This window comes from Cyprinus carpio, chromosome A23 (genome assembly GCF_018340385.1).
Source record: "Cyprinus carpio isolate SPL01 chromosome A23, ASM1834038v1, whole genome shotgun sequence".
NCBI lineage: Eukaryota > Metazoa > Chordata > Actinopteri > Cypriniformes > Cyprinidae > Cyprinus > Cyprinus carpio.
The window spans coordinates 23,495,714-23,515,047 of record NC_056594.1 but is presented as its reverse complement, the minus strand read 5'-3'; the positions used below and the strand labels follow the sequence as shown (position 1 = coordinate 23,515,047).

The 19,334-nt window shown below is 35.1% G+C and overlaps 1 protein-coding gene across 8 annotated transcripts in view; it reads right to left on the bottom strand.

Moving 5' to 3' along the window:
- Nucleotides 1–268: 268 nt before the first annotated feature.
- The window catches only part of LOC109048798 (Nance-Horan syndrome protein-like), a 90,214-nt gene continuing 71,148 nt past the window's right edge, over nt 269–19,334 (bottom strand). For 2 of the 8 annotated variants that reach the window (XM_042713647.1, XM_042713653.1), the window contains exons 2-11: nt 19,020–19,172; nt 17,266–17,402; nt 17,116–17,160; nt 14,606–14,668; nt 10,761–10,956; nt 8,939–8,986; nt 7,224–7,355; nt 4,228–7,077; nt 4,002–4,125; nt 269–3,852 (exon numbers count right to left, since the gene is read on the bottom strand). In XM_042713647.1, the coding sequence (XP_042569581.1) occupies nt 3,234–3,852; nt 4,002–4,125; nt 4,228–7,077; nt 7,224–7,355; nt 8,939–8,986; nt 10,761–10,956; nt 14,606–14,668; nt 17,116–17,160; nt 17,266–17,402; nt 19,020–19,172 (4,367 nt within the window). In that variant the 3' untranslated portion in view covers nt 269–3,233. Of the gene's footprint in view, nt 3,853–4,001; nt 4,126–4,227; nt 7,078–7,223; nt 7,356–8,938; nt 8,987–10,760; nt 10,957–11,725; nt 13,404–14,605; nt 14,669–17,115; nt 17,161–17,265; nt 17,403–19,019; nt 19,173–19,334 lie in introns of those variants that run through there. The other 6 variants (XM_042713650.1, XM_042713648.1, XM_042713649.1 and 3 more) reach the window with 6 other exon arrangements.

Sequence of the window (19,334 nt, the reverse complement as noted above, 5' to 3'; positions counted from 1 at the left end):
ACCAAATAACCACAGCGTTTAGTTTCAAAACTAAAAACTATGAAAACACCTATCAAAGTGGAGCAGGTACTTGCTGTGTTCATATTCTAGTTTACACATTACACATTTTCCACTATAACATCTCAAACTCTATTAAAACCATTGCATCCTTGATCTTTATATTTCATATAATGTTATGACTTAAAATGTGGCACAATTTACCATACTTCATCCAGTTCAGCATTATCACCTATCTTTATAAATGAACATTTACACACACAGAGAGATGTTTAAGTGTTTAAAGCAGTCACATTTATTGGCCTCTTCTATGCACATTTACTAAACAGCCAGACAAGCTGGCAAACGGTTTTAGAGACATTTTACAATGGGACTTTCCACAAAGTTTACTAAAAAATAAATACAAGACTCAAAGTGTTGCACAGATCAAAAATATACAAAAGCTTATAATTAATGTAAACTTTGAAAACATTTTACATAAGAAACACCCTGGAAATGATTTAAAATGTATTCTATTTACAAATTTGTACAAAAAAAAAAAAAAAAATAGTTGCTTGAAGACTTCAGTCTAGTACCAGAAGAGACATCACATAACTGTGTGTGTTCAGTACAGCAAGTGTTTGTCCAACTCTGAAATCCTTTGGTACACAAATCTTTGCATGTTACCATTCACCAAGCATGCTTTAACAATATGAGAATTCAATTCATAATTGCTTTTGCTATGTGTTAACTATTACTGTTTAAATAGCCTTAGGTACAGCAAGAGACAATGTGAAAACCTTCACAACATACTAAACATCAGTGCAAATTTTAAGGTTAGACTTTACAATGTTAGAATGATAGCTTAGAAAATCATTTATCTCTGTCTTGGAGATGGATAGTGAAAGTCTTCACCTCCTTTTAGATTTGCAACAAATTGCTCAGGTTTGTAAATGTGTGTTTTCCCCTTTGTGTAACATCAAAACTAGTTAGTTGTTAGTGGTCAAATAATTGAGGACAGCTCAAATACCTGGTCTTGTAAATGATCCAAAGACTAAATCTCACCAAGCAAGGTAAATTTCAAACACACCAAATGTTCAATGGTACAAAGGAGAAAAATGCCAAATACATCACTGGACACCATTAGGTTTCAAAGGATTGTTAACAGAGTAGCTTTTGCCGTTACTATATTTTATATTATTTATAAGTGGTTTTAATTTCTGCATTAAATTAATGTCTTTTAAAACCAGTGTTTTCTCACTAAAGCTTTACCTCTGAAAAGAAAAACATAAGTCCATAAATCCATAAATAAATCTGCAGTCATAAATTTATCAAAGCCCAATATTTCATAAAAGCCAGCAAGATACTAATAATCCTTTCGCTTTAGTACCAAAATGAAAAACATGAGGTGGCTCTTGGAAACTGATTGAAAAAAGAAGCTGAGAAAAACAATAACCAAAAGAGTAGTGCAAGTCCATGTTTTTCATCTTTTGTAACCTTTTTTTTTTAACAACCTCTTTCCTTTGATTTGCATCCTTTCCAGCACATCCTCACACACACAGATTTATTTGTTACTCCAGCAGAAGAAAGTATATGACTATCAAGACGCAAACCCTCTTACTTCAGACTTGCTCTGTCTCTCAATCTGACGCGACTCTACATCTCTGTAGTCTTTCTTTGGATATTGTACTGTCTGTGCTACAAACAGCAACAGCATTGAGAAAAGAATATGTTTTCCATCAGTTTCAAGGACTATACCCAACTTTAAGTCCTTCTCATAACTTTCCTCATTGCCCCATCAACATCGCAAATTCAAACCCAAAGCAACACAAACTGCAAAAGCCTCCTGACCAAAAGCACTTCCACTACACACTTCTAAAAACTTCTACTTATCCTTCTACAATATTATTCTGCCATAGTCTGTTTACTAAATATAAATGTTTTGAAAAAGATTGTCAAGTGTGTTTTAATCTGATTTTTGACCAAATACAGCTCATGGCCTCGCAAACCTGTCATCTTGGTGAAGCAAATTCCTTGATGCGCTTAAAAAAATGGTGTACCAATATTGGCTCCTCTCTAAAGTTTTATTGCATGCAGTTAATTTGATCTATTACAGTGAAATATATAAAAGCTACAACTACTGCGGTAGAGGCATAATTTCAAGTTGGCTGCAAAATGCTTGCACAGTATTAGTCCTGCTGTGTGGGTCAGTGATCAATAACTAAAAATCACTTTACAATGAGCAGAATCATTAATATATCAGAAATGACTGGTACAGTATTCACAGAATACATTTAGTGCACGTGTAGTTGTTGTTGTTTTCCTTAATTTATTGATATAGAAACAATGGGTTGATTTTTTAAGAAATTTGCTTTAAAAAAGCTAAATATTGAATGAAAGGGCTGTGATGAATTGCAGCATTGCTTTAAAATTATTAGACGTCGCATTAAAAAGCTAAATATCTTAAAAATGCCAATTAAGGACACAATTTGCCAGAGTCTATTACTTTCTTAAGCTATTCTCATCAAAAATACATTTTCTTTTTAAATCATATTCTATATATAGATATTTATTTTCGTCACTTTTTCTTTTGTGGCATTTTTGTAAGAATTCTCTAAAATGTCTGACATTTTCTCAGTACCAAAAGGAGTGCAAAATAGTGGTTGGCCATCAGAATATTCCAACACAGCTACATTTCTTGCCCATGTAAGATCCAGTTGCAGGCTATCTCAAAAGTTCTTAGCCCATTTATGCTACAGCTAACTATACAAAAGGCCACTCTTTGATTGTCCCAAGCTGTCTGCCATAAACAGTTTGTGTTTAAGGTACAAGAAAGATTTTCACTTCTTTTAACACCGTCTGGACCCATTTTCACAGTTACCCTAGTACAGTACTGTTTATATCTTTCTAGACAATGCTAAAAGTGTGTGACAAACAGCATCCACAATTGATTCATTGTGAATAATTACAAAGTGATGGATTTTTATCAGGTTTTTCCTCCACTCTCATTCTAAAATGAAAGATATGCAAACAAAGTATTCACATAAAATAAATATGCTCATGGAAGTTATTAGAACACCACTACTGAAAATCTTTATCAGAATGTTTTGTTCTTCTTGATACAAAAGAGTACAGACACTATGTAGTTTGTTTATGGTCTTCTTAAGAACAGAATAGAGTATGCCAAGTGCCCAGAATTATTGACTTGATGTCAAAGATTGTGTATAGACTGATGCTAAAAGTCAAAGATTCATTTTTCAGGAGGAACGGTCATCGTGTGGGCTTCCATCTGAGTTTTCTGTTTCCCCTTCTGATATGGCCTGCATGGGGGCAGTGTACAGCCGACTGCGTGTACTGTAGCGACTGCTATTTGCAGCTGGTGGCATCCTTGACCGGCTTTGTCTAGTTGAGGCAGATGTGGGAAAAGCTTTTGTGGAAAAGCCCTCAGCATAAGATTTTGGAAAAGGGCTGGGCATTTGCTCGGGAGTTCCCTCTGGAAGTTGCTGTTGTAAAGGAGAAAGTGGCTCCTCAAATGGTCTAGAACCCTCCATCAGGATCTCACCAGGGCTTTTGGGTGCAATGGGGCTCTTTAAGATCTCTATAGCTGACATGCGATAACTGGAGTCGGACCGACTTCCCTTTTTCAACAGCAGCAATTTGAACTCTTCATTCGAGGTACTGGACTTTTTGGCACTCCTGTAAATTGGACCTGGGGTTCTCTGAGCCACAGTTTGAGCAGATGGACTTGCAGGCATGTTTGGGGTGCTTGGCGAGGTTGCAGGATTAGTAGCAGAGCCATTCCCAGAAACAATGGCTAAACGGTTCCGCACTGACATTTCTCCAGAATCTTTCCTGCCAAGCATTTTTCGTTTTGACCTGAGATTGCAAAACACAAATCAAGAGACAATAAGCATTTTGCGATTTTCAGTACTTTTTCAGATCATCAATATACCAAAATATATACCATAATATACCATATACATATCATAATAATAAAAAATATACCAGATAAACTTGAAACACACCTGTGAATCATGGCAAATAGATCCTCTGTTGTGCGACTTTTACTTGGTGAAAGAAAAACGCTATCGTCCTCGGTTTTGAATTCATCTGTCAGCGGAGAGACAGTTGGATCGCTTGGTGTGGACTCTGAAATAGAAACTCTGAAACTCAATCCAATTCAACATGCCTAAAACATTACACAATATGGCAGCTAGTTTACATAGTAATAGAAATATTACACAAACAAACCTTTGCTAAAATAGTCCTCGGTGTCTGGTGTTGACCCATCCTCTACATGTTCCTGTGAGGCACTTCTGGTTGGAACACCTGATGTTACAGATTCTTCTCCAGCACCATTGATTGGATAAGCTTGCAATGTCTCTGATCTTTGCTTGACAATATCAGGCACTTGGTCAAGACTCTCTGACCTTTTTGCTAGACCATCCTGACCAGGGCTTCCCTCATTTGGCTGAGATTTCAATGGCTGAATTTGCTCTACTTCCAGACTACCCTGGGCAAAAAAATTATTTGAGCTGCTCACCTCTTCTGCAACTTCTCGAGAATTCTCAAACGTCACTTCATCCATGTTCAACTGCTCAGACTGGGCCTTAAAAGCAGTCATGCTCCAAAGAGGTGATGGGGCTAATCGGTCATATCTATTTCTTGTACCAAAATGGTTTGTTATGTTCTTAGCAGCTAGTCCTTCTACTGGGGTAAACAGTGATTCACAATCGTCCTGAGATGAGGTTTCTGTGAGAAGGGGTCTATAGGGTGGAGGCTTCCTAGTTTCATTGGGTTTATTCTGAGTAGGTGGAGTAATGATAGTCACAGTGGGACATTTAGGCCTAGTGGAAATATCAGTTATAGGTTGATCGTGGCTCCCTTCTCCAGATTTGCCAACTGAACGTAGCTGAACTGAACGAAGCACCAAAGGAGTGATGGCCAATGGACTAGTCACTGCCAGCTCATCACTTGAAACCGAAGTTGCCAGACTCTCACTCTTGGTTTCTGTTGAAGCTGCTGCCTTTTGTTTGCCCTGGTGGAGAATGTGCATCTGGTTTTTGCGAATTGAAGGCTTGCTGACATTAGGAAGGGCACTTAGGTCAAGGTGGGAGGGGGGTGTGATAGGTAATTCCAAGTCCCTTTTGGATGAGTACTGCTGTAAAGAAGCAAGTGAGGACTTCCTCTCTGGGACTTTGGGTTTCCTTTTCCCGCCATTAGGGGACATTGGGTGAGTGTTTGGGAAGAAAGCCAGTGGAAGAGATGATGTTGGCGTCTCTGACTGGCTTGAGTAGCCACTGGAAGGTGAAGCTAGACCTACCAGCTTTTCTGGTGAAGGCAATCTAAACTCACTTTCCACTGATGGCAGTGAAGGAGTGGTGGCCCTAGATACTGACTGGGAAGTCTGGGATTCAGAGCTCTCCTGTGACTTGATGCATTCGATGACAGTGGTACCCGTAGCGGTGCTGGAATTTGACAATGATCTGTAAGGATCATTGGATTTCAAGTCATTAAGAAGCCAGAGATCTGCATAGTCTGACTGGACAGCTCCCTCATCCTTGAAGGAATGTGTTTCTGTGGAGCCAAACAAAGCAACTTCTGGTATCTCTGTAGAACTCTTAACACTCCAAGCCCCCAGTGGCTCCTCACTTTCCAGCTGACTTGAGGAGCCTCTGTCTAACCCCACATGCTGTGTTCTCTCATCGGAAGACATAGATTTGTTCTGACCACCAGCAATCTTTGGTTCGTTCTTGTCAGATGGAGGTCCAACATGGCTGCTTATTTTCTTCAAGGATGAGCTGCGTTTTGGTGGGAATGGCTTCACCTTTGGTTTCCTTAGAGAGAGACTACGTCTACCAAGTGTGTTTGTTTGATGTCCATATTCTGCCTGCTGCTGGTCTACGGATGCATAGTTATATGTGAAGCTTTTGCTACCTTTAAGACCACAGTCAAAGTGCATGGAGGTATAGTAGCCCTCGGCATCTACAGAAAAGTGTGAGGTGGTGTCAGCCTTTTCAGAAGGTGGCCTATCTATTAAACTTTCAAAAGTGGCTATGCTAGCAAAACTGGGACATTCTAGGATATTCTCTGCCCTAGAGTGCTCAGGACTGAAGTCTGTCTGCCTGTAATGTGGATAGCTCCACTCACCCTCACTGGCAGTGCTGACTCCCGCATCATCAAGCATGTCAGTTGCAGTGGAAGTGAATGAACCTGTCCTATGGCTACGGAGGCCTTGTGATCTGTCTCCAGGATATGAATCAATAATGAAGCCTGTGGAATCATCATTAGTATTAGTAGCTGCATTCAACGATAGTTCTGAATCACAGTGGGATGATCCGGTGAGTGGGGGTGAGGCTGCAGGTGGAATGGTCTCTGATGTCTGGGAGGGACATGTAGAACTACTGCCACTCCAATTGCCACTTGAGGACTGGTGATCCTCCTTGTGGTCCATCTGGCTAGTCAGCACGCCAGCATTGGAAACGGAGTGAATTGGGCTACTGAACGTATCAGAACTGGAAGAAATCTCACAGCTACCCATGTCAGCTTTCCGAGGAAGATGGGATCGACCCCTCTCTATCCAGTCATGCTCTGTACTTCCAGCATGCTGCTTGAATTTCAAACTGTTATGCTGGCCCTCTGGGATTGCCTGGTCATCAGTGCTTTCTTCATCATCTTTTAGAATATGTTCCCCTGGGACTGGTAGAAAGTCCTCTAACTCAAACGGGGACAGTTCTTCCTCATCCTCCTCCTCATCATCCTCATCACTGACATCATGACCTTCATCCACCAGTCGCCCTCCCTCACGTGGGAGACTTCGGGAACGCAGACGAGAGCCTACTGAGGTGAACATTGTGTCAGTGTTGTCAGGCAGAGAAGATATGTTGCCTGTGGAATGGGACAGAGACACAGTCACGCCCTGCCCCCTTTGTGCTCTGATCCGTCTACGTGAGGGTGCAGCCCCAACAATCAGGAATTCTTCTGTCTGGCAACCAGAGTCCTTGGTGTTGAGACGAGAAAGCGTGAGATCCTCTTGGCAAATTTCAGGGTTGGTGTGGACTATCACAGTACGTTCTCTGGCCACTGGAGACTCGTCAGAATCTAAAAAGTGATGAAAGATTGTTATCAGTAATAAATAAATGTTTTATACATGCCATTTACTCTTATTAAATGCCTTGTTCTATACTGTAAATAAACAAGTAATGAAAACCTAAAGAGTAATAGGAGAATGTTACAGCTTCACACACCAAAATCCTGCTGCACTCGTCTGGGAATGCCAGTGATCGTTTTCCTTCTCCTTAGCTTCCTTCGCCGTTGTAGCACTGATTGCGAATGGACTAGTGAGCAGCGCACACTGGCCTCTCTGTCGAACCCAACCCCTGCAAAGAGCACCAGACATGTGAGAGGCTGTTGGGTGCAAGCCACTTTTTTCTACTTATCCCTCCCCTGTTTCTCACACTCATAAACCACTGAGATTTTCATGCTAAATATGATATTTTAGCCATAATAATTATATGCTCTTTTAATGAGAATGTTTCTGAATGAAAAAAAATTATGTATTTAAATATTATTATATATTGAAAAATATTGAAAATTGTAAATATTTACTATAATATTTTACAGTATATACTGTAACAGTACTTTCACATACTGTATCACATATAAAAAAGTCTGACTTTCTACACAAGTTATGCATCATTATACAAGGTTAACAACACATCTTAGAAGAAAAAAAAGCATGTATTAAAAAATAATAAATGCAACAAAAAAAGATGGTTTCCAATCACATTAAAATATTTAAACTGACACAAAAATACATTGGACAATGTGCAATTTCATGCAAGGCGAAAGGAGCAACAGATTCAGGACATCAGAACAGAAAAAAAACAGGTTTGAAAATGGGAGTATAACTGTCCTACCCGACCCCAGCCTTACTCGCTATACTGCAGTCTGCTCTATTTGTTTTGATGTTTGTCCAGTGTCATGCATCATGACTCTCATGTGATTGCAGGCTTGGCCCTTTGAGCACTGTGCCCGTGATGTGCAATTTCTAGTCAACACTGCCCTTGACTCGATCCTTGCTGACACGTACCTCAAAAGTCCTGTTCCAGTCAAGCCTGGAGTAGATATAGTTGGCCTCTTTGTAATTCTAATGCAACTGATTAGCATGCACAAAACACTTTCTTGACTCTTTACATTTCTTGGCACAAAGTAAGTTACCACGACAACTAAGAACTTTTTTGTTTCAAATTTCATGACTTGCAGATTTTAACCTACTTTCCAGTGTTTCTAATGCTGTTATTATTTTAACGCATTTGGGTGATTCTTCAGTTTGAAAAATTGGGAATATGAAAAATGAAACTTTTCAAAACCATGTTTCATCTATGTTAAAACATTAATCACATGTCATGGAATAAGAGGATCTGATCACGGCCTTAATCAACCTTCAACTAACAGCAATAAACAGCAGAGCAGGCCATGTTTTTTTTTTTTTTTTTTGCCTGTGAGGAAACGCTTTCTGTCTGTCAAGCATTTTGCTGACATGTTTTGTGGAAATTAGAGAAAGGTCTAAAAATCTAAAATTGCAGAACTCTAAAGCAATCATAATCTACCTTTTAAATCTAGAAACTAAAAAACTTTACTAAAAAAACACCCATTTACTTTTGCCACATATGTTTCAGGACAACTAACTGTTTATTTTTTAAGTTAGTAACCACTTAGTGCTGACTTATAGTAGCATGGGCTAGTAATGTGAATATCAAAACTGCTTTTTTCATTAAATTAGGATGCTACAAAAGCCAAAATGAGAGTGTTAATATGGCTGAGATGGCAACCTCTTCTCTCTCTCTCTCTCTCTCTCTCTCTCTCTCTCCGCACATTATTCTAGATGGTGATGGTAAGGGAATGAAGTGTCACTGATACTGAAGGGGAAAACTTAATGGACATGTAAAAGATCTCTCACTTAGGAAAGCTGATATCGCTGAGGGGGAAGTAGCGTTGGTGCCCTCCTCTGAAAACAATACACGCAAAATTCAGCGTTCTCACAAGATAATCTTTCTGTTCACTGATGCCAGAGGAGAACTTTGGTCAAGATGCTGATGATAAAACTACTCAGTATCACTTTATAATAACTTTCATTAATAAATCATTAACAAACATTATAGAATGTTTAAGAGGTGATTAGTTAATATATATTCACATAGCTAGAAATATGAGATGATGTGCTTGTTAATGTTCACTAATGAACTTATTAAACATTACCTAATGATTAACAGATCATCATTTCATGTACATATAAATGCTTATAAATATCATTATACAGTTGAAAAATCTACAAATGATTTTAGCAGAAATTATACAATGATTAAAAGCTTTTAAAATGCTCTTTTTTACATTTACAAATGTAAAAAAAAATTCTGAAAAACATGTGTCAAATTGTGCCTTGTTTATAACCAAATCCGTGGTAAATGAAGTGAACAAGCGACCAAGTTCTTACTGAACATCTGGAGCTTCATTAAAAATAAAGTTCATCCACTCTTCCCTAATGTTGAGATCAGAAGGAACTTGGCACTGCAAGTTGCACTTCTTTCATTATTCAGCTAAACAGGCAGTGATGTAGAAGCAGGCATTGATCTTCTTCTGCGGAGGCGGTGTTTAGCCACACTATTACGTCATAAAATAGCACATTCCACAACCATGTCAGATTGGCCTCAGTGTAAGCTATTTTTAGAATAATGAGAAAGTTTTGAATTCTGAAACTTATATCAAGGGAATTTTGATTTCTCAGTTCATTGTATAACACCTGTTAAAATCATTTGTAGATTTTCAAGATGTACATGATCATATGAGTTGAAAGTTTGCTGACATTTGTAAGCATTGTAATTTACATGAAATAACAATCTGTTAATCACTAGGTAATGTTCTATAAGTTCATAAGCAAACATTAACAAGCACATTATCACACATTTCTAGCTATTTGAATATATATTAACTATTGATTTATTAAGCATTATACAATATATGTTAATGATTTATTAATGAAAGTTATTATTATAAAGTGTTACTCACTGTTCCTGCACAAAACTATCATAGTAAAATATAAAAGCCAATAGCTAATACTAAACATTTGAGGTCAAAAATTAGGGTTTTTTAAATGGCATAAATTGAGGGCCGATGATAAGAACATTTAAAAGTATATGAGATACACAAAATACCTAAAATGTATTTATGGAAAATAATTAAAACTAAATAAATAATGTACTAATTATGTTTTATTACTACTACTACTACTACTACTATTACAGTTAATTGTCAATGCCAAACATGAATTGGCACAAAAGCTCCTGGCATTATCTGTTAAGGGTCCCTTACAGTGTGAAAAATGTAAAGGATTGTAAACAAAACAGATTATTGGAGTATGTTTTATTAGAAAATACTTTCTCAGTGTTTCCACTTCAAAAGTTCAGTGTGTTACTTGCCATTTCTTTGTAATTAGAAATTTACTAGCAATTTATTAGGAAAAATGGTTTCTACCAAATATTTTGGCACAATTTTACAACAACACTATCCTAATGGACCAAAGTTCTCCTTCAGTAGTGACACAAGACCTGAGCCCAATAGTATGTTGTTGAAAAATACTAAAATGAATGTAGCCTTTCATTTTCCTTATAATAATGAAAATTTATATATTTTTAAAAAATTAAATGCTGCTATGATCTACCATTTAAGTGTCATAGTCCTGACTCAGCATGCATTATCAACAGCAAACACTAGGGGGCTTTTACCTGTCACGTTAATGGGAACGATGCATGAGGTGATGATTTGAGAGTCTGTCTTCATCTTATCTTCTGGGGTGGGCAGTGGTAAGATTCCAGCCCAGTTGGTCTGTTTGTCCAGCGTTGAGGGCACGTTTGGGATCGGGCACTTCGGCCAGTGGCCCAGAGCCACCACCTCTGAATCTGAATCCACTGGAGGAGCAACCTAAAAGAACATGATTACGGTGAAGAATATGAGGTTAGTGAGGTTGGGAAAACTCTTATAGATGTATCTAACAAATCAAAGATGGTTTCACTTGCTTTAATCTATAAGACTCCATGAATTCACTTGATAAGTGTGGTTTATGCTTCTAAGTTGATTTATTTCCAATTGAAACAGGAACTTGTGTTTTTTTTTTCCGTATAAATAGCCAATGGTCTTTGTTTACGTCACAGTCATGATTTGCTAGAGATTTTTGCTAGTCAGTGGTCACAGCAAATGGACTAAAATTTGAGAATGTCAATATTGCTTTTGGTCCATTTTTCCTAAAAAAGAAGAGTAAATTTTCAATGCGTATGTATGCTTTAAGTTAGCTTTTAGCAGTGTGCTTGCATACAGTATACTGTTGATGACTTCAGTGTTAAGAGACATGGACTAAAACCCAGAAAAATCTATTTTGATTTCATGAGGTCTGTGGAAAAAGTGGAATAACATACTTAAAATTGGAGAACATTTACATTTTTAGTTGTAAAAGCTACATGCACATGCATAAAGAACTACTGAAACATGCAAAGCAAATGACAATGGAGATGCATTAGTGTACAGTTTCAGGAAAAAAAAAAAGTTAGAAGAAATGAAACAATAACATATCTACATGAAGCAAATAACACAATGCAAGTTCAATTCCTACTTTTCAGCTGTCATCCATTGCACCAGTTTGTTATACTTGCTAAATCCTGTCAGATAATTAGCAGTTAATAACCAGTTAACTTACCTTGTGGAGTTTAAAGAGTGTTAACTAAAGAGGTTTGGGGTGTTTATTGGCTGTCACCCAGCCACATATGAACATGCACAGTGTTAAAGCGAGCTGTGATGTTGAGTCTTTGTGTGTCCCTTTCCCAGTCAGCCAATGAGGATCCCACAATAAACAGCAGCCAAAAAAAAGTGTTACCACGGAAACTTCTCCAAAAACCAGAAGAGAACGAAAAGAAAGAGGGAAGCACCACAAAAACAGACGGACAGAATCAAAGGGAATTTATGACCGTTTTGTTTTCCCGCGCTGAAATGAGGGGCAAGGGGTGAAGTGGAGTTTTGGAAAACACAGGATCAAAGCAGAAAAGAAAAGAAAAAAAGAAGTGTATGGAGCCAAAATGAGCAGGAGAGGAGGGGGCTGGGAAAGAGCCAAATGTGACGGTTTGATTTCTCCATCTGGCTCCTGTTCAAAGGCTATTTTGATTAGCAAAGAAACGAGACATCAGGGGAATGGAAGAATGCCATTCATGAAGTTCTACACCAGAAAGAGAGAAACATAAAGCGTAAAGGAGCATGAGGAAACCAGAGAATTTGAAAGTTATAGTATGTGTACAAGACCTGTGTCTAGGGTCCAAAATATAACTTTTTTGGCAATCTTGCAATAGCAAGTGATTAAAAAATAATAATAAAAATGATCAAATAAAACAATAATAATAATAATAATAATAGCACTTGATATATTAAGATTTAATTTGTTAACATCAGTTCCCTAAATTATCTAACATGAACTACTGTAACAAAGAACAATGCATGTGTTCACATTAATGTATTATGAACTATGATAACATAATACAAATAATAAATTTTAAAAAGATAAATAAATGCTTTCTATATATATTATACAATCATATGGGACAAGCCAGTATGTATCTGTAAAACTGCACAAAAATATGAACCATTATGATTTTGTTCCTCATATTTGAATTTCTATGGCTTAATGTGAGGAATATCCCATCTATTCAATTATTATGTGTCGCTAAATTGATTTCTGGAGGAAAGTAAAGCGTCTGATTACAAAAACATACGCACCACAGCTGGTAACTTTAAAAGAAACAAAGGTAATTTTTGTTTTACACTAATTGTGGACCTTGTATATGCCCAAAAATGGATCAAAAGAAGACAGACAACAGCAAGTGTGAGTTGAAAAGGATATTTCGAAAAGGAACTCATGACAGTGCCTCTGATCGTGTGTTCACTCTCTAAAGCATCTATCTTGGAGTCAGGCACTCAGGGAGGGGTTTGTGAGTAAGCCACAGCGCCAGGAGTTGATGGTCAATTATATTTTTCTGACACACACACACACACAGTCAGACAGCAGCTCTTCCCTGGAAACCCTGTCATTAGGTAACCTCATACTTGCGCACTTCCGTGTGTGTGAGTTTCCCGTAGATATTCCTGACATAGTACTTCAGGAGCTTAATTTTGGAGAGGCTATGAGAAGGGCAGTGTTTTATTAGTTTGTGCATGTGCTGATTTTACAGCATTACCAGTGTCAGAAACGAGGCCAAAGTTAATGAAGATAATTCAAAGTGACTTGGATTTGCAAAATCATGGAAACTAATTTCCATATGTTATTAACAAAATAGATCAAATTTAGACTTTTTAGCTCACAATTCTCACTTTTTCCTCTCAGTTCTGGAAAAAAAGTAAAAATCGTAATATATTACGATTTTTACTTATTTATATATATATATATATATATTATATATATATATATATATATATATATATATATATATATATATATATATATATATATATATATATATATACTATATACTAATACAAGAACACATTTTGGTTTTAGGACAAACTTTGATGAAAGGTTTTGATCCACTTCAAATGTTTATTACTGTATATATATATATATATATATATATATATATATATATATATATATATATATATATATATATAAAGATATAATCAAAATTGTGAGATATAAACTGAGAAAAAAGTAAAGATAAATTGCAATTCTGACTTTTTTCTCCCAATCCCAAATTTATTTTACGTTTTTTTTTTCTTCTCATAATTCTGAGTTTACATTCTCATTCTGAATAAAAAATAAAACTGATAATTGAGACTTTTTATTTCACGGTTCTGTTTTTTCCTCACAATTCTGAGTTTGTTTATATCTGGCAATTTTGTATGCTTTTATATGCTGTGGAAAAATACACTACTGATCAAATGTTTGGTGTCTGCATAATTTTTTTATAAAGTTTCTAAAAGAAGTCACTTATGTTCACCAAGTTGACATTTATTTGACCAAAAATAAATTAAAAACAGAAATATTGTGAAATATTATAACAACTTTAACTGTTTTCTATTTGAATACAAAAATAAAAATATAAATCTATTCATGCAAAGCAAATCATTACATCAATCTATTGTGAATAGAAGGATAGTCAATAAAAACTGATTTTTGAATGATAGTGTATGCTCTTATAAAGGTCAAAAATGCCCATGAAAATCAGTTCACACACATTTTCCATCATTCAGATTTGCACACATGCACAGATCATCATTTTGATGTTGGCATATCCAGATGAAAGTTCAGATGAACTGTAGATGTTAGAAGGTAATAGCATCAGAAGAGAAGTTTTAAAGAATTCTAGATGTTAGACAAACACAAAAAGAGACCTGTTAAGATTTGGTTTACTTTAACACTGTCATGTCTTGAAGATTCTACCAAACCAAATCTTATTTATGAAGGACTTTCTGATAAACCACTGATCTGGAAGCGGTTTCGGCCTCATCCCATGATTATGATTTGATTAGGGATGTAAAACTGTTTCCAAATCAGCGTGAATGTAGGATTTTGAGACGTTTGAGGGTAAAATACCTTTCTGCTCCACGGGGAAAAATGACAACACTCAGTAGGAGAGGAGGACCGGGTGCTTTGGAACTACAACACATACAAACACAAAGATGGACATGAATATGAGGATGAACATGAACACAGCTATGAACACAACGAGGGTGCATCTGCTTTCATATTAGAACTGGAAGAACAAACTGAAAGAACAGACGTGATTCATTTATTACATAGATTTAGAACATAGATTTAGGTAATTATATATAATTAAGAAGTCGTCATCAATTCTGCATCACTGACACATTTACACACCCAATTCACATGCAGAGTTATTATGGATTATCAACTGACATTTTGATCAGAAGTCAAAATGCTTTAATGTAGGATCTTTTTTCTTACAAATACACAGTTTTTATTAAGATGTTAACTGATGGACTGGAGTGGTGTGGATTATTGTGGTTTTTATCAGCTGTTTGGACTCTCATTCTGATAACACACATTCAGATCCAACGGTGAGTAAGTGATGTAATGCTAAATTTCTGTCTTCTAATGAAGAAACAAACTCATCTATATCTTGGATGGCCTGGGGGTGAGTACATTTCTAGCGAATGTTTATTTTTATGTGAACTATTCCTTTAAGTCACGGTGTACTATGTAAAGATTTATAATCCAGCGCAACTTAATCAACTCCTGTCAGCAACCCATGAACATCCTGAAATAAACAGTGTTATAATTTGAAGTTTAACAAAGAAATGAAGGTTGTTTGTCCACATGGTTGGCTGCAAAAGAGGAGTTATTTTCATAATGACTGGCCTGGCATAAATAAGTAAGTGCTTAATGTCCTTAAAGCAAGACATCCAGAGAGACACTCCCTTTTTATATTTAGATCAGCTGGATCAAAATGATCATTAAATAATCATTTGACTGAAATGGCTACTTATGAAAAAAAAGATGAATCATATATACAAACTATGAGACTGAAAGTGAATAAATAATCTAAAACATCATGATTTTATGAACATCAATGCAAAGAAAATGTAAAATCATCTCTAAATTACTGTGAAGTACATGCATGTTGATGCAAAGACGTGTGCTGCAGACAATATAATATTAATGAAATAAAAGTGTACTTATAATAAGTGTACTTAAAGACTACACTTTTATATATTTCTTAAAACACTTAAGTACTTTTAAAAAGGGCACTTTCTAATAGTCAAATGAAAAGATTGAATTAAAAGTACTTTTTAAATCTTCATGTTTTAATAATCTTTTTATGGTAACACTTTAGATTAGGGACCAATTCTCACTACTATCTAGTTGCTTATTAGCATGCAGTGTACTAGTATATTGGCAGTTTATTAGTACTTCTAAAGCTAATATTCTTCATCCCTAATCCAACCCAATACCTAAACCTAACAACTACCTTACTAACTATTTAAATATAAGCAGAAATAAGGACTTTATTCAGGAAAAAGTTGTAGTTAATAGTTAATTAATAGTGAGAATTGGACCTTAAAATAAAGTGGGACCGTTTTTTATTGTGCATTTAAGAAGTGCACATTTTGATGTGTTGACTAACATACTAAAGCACATGTTATGTACTTGATTATAATTTTAACTGTAGTGTGTTATTCAGTGTTAGATTTAATCTGTTAACTGTCTGGCACTCTTTTTTTATTACCTTTTATTCCTATCACATATTTTAGTAATCATTCTAAATTAGATACCATTCAAAGCTTAAAGTCTACAAAAAAATCATCATGTGAAAACCATTTTGAAATTGAACATTGGATTACCATGTCAAGTGTAATATTACAACATTTACTGGAGTATTTTATAAACAAATCAAAATAATGGGGCAGAAATGTAAAACTTTGTGAAAGTAAAACACATGAAAAAAAATTCGTTTGGGTGCCACCTGATGGCTATTTTTGGTATAGTGCCTAAAAAAAAAATCTCAAAGAACCCTCAATTTTTGTGATATCAACTTCAAATTTGGAACATAACTTAATTAGACATATGCCTTTAATTCCTAAATATTTTGTAAAATATTTATTTTATATAAAATATAAAATAAACATTTTTAATACAGTACATTTTCTTTACAGTATTTCTTTTTTACACTTTTTTTTTAAAATGCCAACCTTAGGTCTGTCTTCCAAAGCATTCATGAATTACAACCATTTAAGTTTGTGCATTTTCATGTCTATGTTCAGAAAGGGGGGTGACAGTTAAGAGTTTAATATAATAATTAAGTTTAAATGTACTAAATTACAATTTCTTCATTACAAATGTGTATTTACATATATGATAGTGTCCAAAACATTAAATTCAGTTTGCAAGTATATGCTTTTAACTAATATTATTTGTTTAATAAGTACTTCTTGAAAAGCATGCTAAAGTGTACTACTTTTTCACAAGGCAAAAATACAAAAATTAAGGAAAACAAGGTTGGATTCATTCAGCTAAAGTCAAAGATCTCCATGCAGTGCAGCGGGTCAGACGAGGTTCAGTGTGACACACAGATGTGTGTTTACCTGTGCTTGTGTTGTCTGAGTTTCTATGTCTCTCTCTGTCCTTTCCTAAACACATAGACACACTCTGTCACAACACTCCGTCTACAAGAAATCACTCCAGATCAGAGCTCCAGAACTACACATAGTGCAAGCAGACGAGCAGATGTTTACCGTGCTGAGGTGTCTCTCTCTCTGCTGGCGTCTGCAGTGCACGCGGGGCGATGGGTAGGTGGGCATGGGCGGAGCCATGGAGATGGAAATGGTCACCCTGCGCTCTCTCTCGCTGATCTCCTGCCTCTGTTGCTGGTCTGATGAGCAGAGAAATCCATCAGTCCTTTCTATCAACTAGACACAGGTTTTTAGGAATAAATCATGTCTGGAGCACAAACAGTGCTGGACGAGTTACACTGAAGGTGAATACTTTCTGCTGGGGTTTGTTCAAACCACTAACCTTAACTGAGAGCAATATAATAACAGTGATGCTTGCAAGCACCACTAGCATTTAGAAATAGCATAGTGTGAATTATATGAAATAATCATCATCATCATAATAAATCATAATAATGTTTATCATTGTCCTTTTTTTCAATTGTTTTACTTTTGGTTCTTTTTGGTTTTGGATTTACATTTTGACATTTTTAATTGTTATGTAAAGTGGAGATTTAAAGATTCAATTATTTAATGTATCATAGCATGTGGGTAATTTTTGTCATTTGACATTCTTTTGCTGTTTTTCTCACTTTGCTTATGTGCATTACACATACATTCTGTTTTAAGAATTTAAATTTTCATATTATTATTATTATTATAGTTTTAATAGTTATGTTCTGTCATTTACAGTGGTGTTATTGTTGACTTAAATTAAAATGAAATCTAAACTATTATATAGCTTACATAAAATATAAATATTAAATGAAAAAAAATATATAGAAATTTTATCAAAACTAACTAAATTAAATAAATTAATGCTATATATATGTATATATACAGTATATGTATGTATAAAGTATATATATAATTATGACAAAATGCATTTAAAAAAGCGCTTAAAATTACTAAAGTAATATTCTATATAATAACAGAATTATATGAAAATAATATCCTGTATATTATAGTGTTGTTATTGTTGACTTAAAACTAAACCTATTAAAATAATTTCTGATATTTGAAATAAAGAGGAAATAAAATAAAATATAAATATTAGATTAAAAAAACTAAAACTTAATCTTAAAGGTCTTAAAAGATAAAAAAAAAAATAGAAATATTGTTGTGGTAAACAACTGAAATAAAATAAGCTTAAGCACTAAAACGACTCAAATTAAAACTGAAATAAAAATAAACTAAAGCCATGTAGAACTAATAAAAATGACAAAAGCACTTGACAAAATTACCTGTCATTTATAGTTTTGTTATTGTTAACAAACTAAAACTAATAAAAATACTTTCCTTAAATGAAAACGTTGAAATTAAATTAAGTTTAAATAAATATAAATATCAGATTTAAAAAAAAAAAAAACTTACAAACGAAAATTTGTATTGTTTCCTTGGCAACTTATTGAAATAAAATAAGTGAAAGTACTAGATTACTACAACTAAAACAGAAACAAAAATATATTTATAATAAAGCAAACTTAACAACATTACTAAAACTTAAATTTAAAATGAAAATATTAAATAAAGCTAATTAAAAAATTTTACAAATACCATAACAGTATATAAATAATACTAAAATAACACTGGTCTTTTAGTTTTGAACAAATCACATTATTTAGATTTGATGCTTCCATCTTCCTCCACTAGAGGCCAGTATTCACTGCCAGTGAATGGAGCATTTTGACTAGAGGGAACAACTACTTTGATGCTCACAGAGGTTGTTCATTTAATGATTGATAACTGATCAGTATTGATATGTAAATGTGTCTAACCTCTGTACAGTGCCCGCAGACTCTGTTTGGCATTTCGATGCAGCTCTTCCACACACGCGGGCCGAGTCGACGGCAGGAACACATTCCTCTGCAGGTGCCATGGAGCCTGATAATGCCCACTCAGCTTGCTCTCAATGTCCAGATTAGATAACGCTGCAGATAAAATACTGCTACCTTTAAGACACAAATTGTTTTTCACATTAGTCTTTATACATTTTATCATTCATGTTGGCATCTTTAAGACACAAATTGTTTTTCAGAAAAAAATTAAACTATATTCTTAGTCCAGAGAACATAATTAGCATAAACCTCATT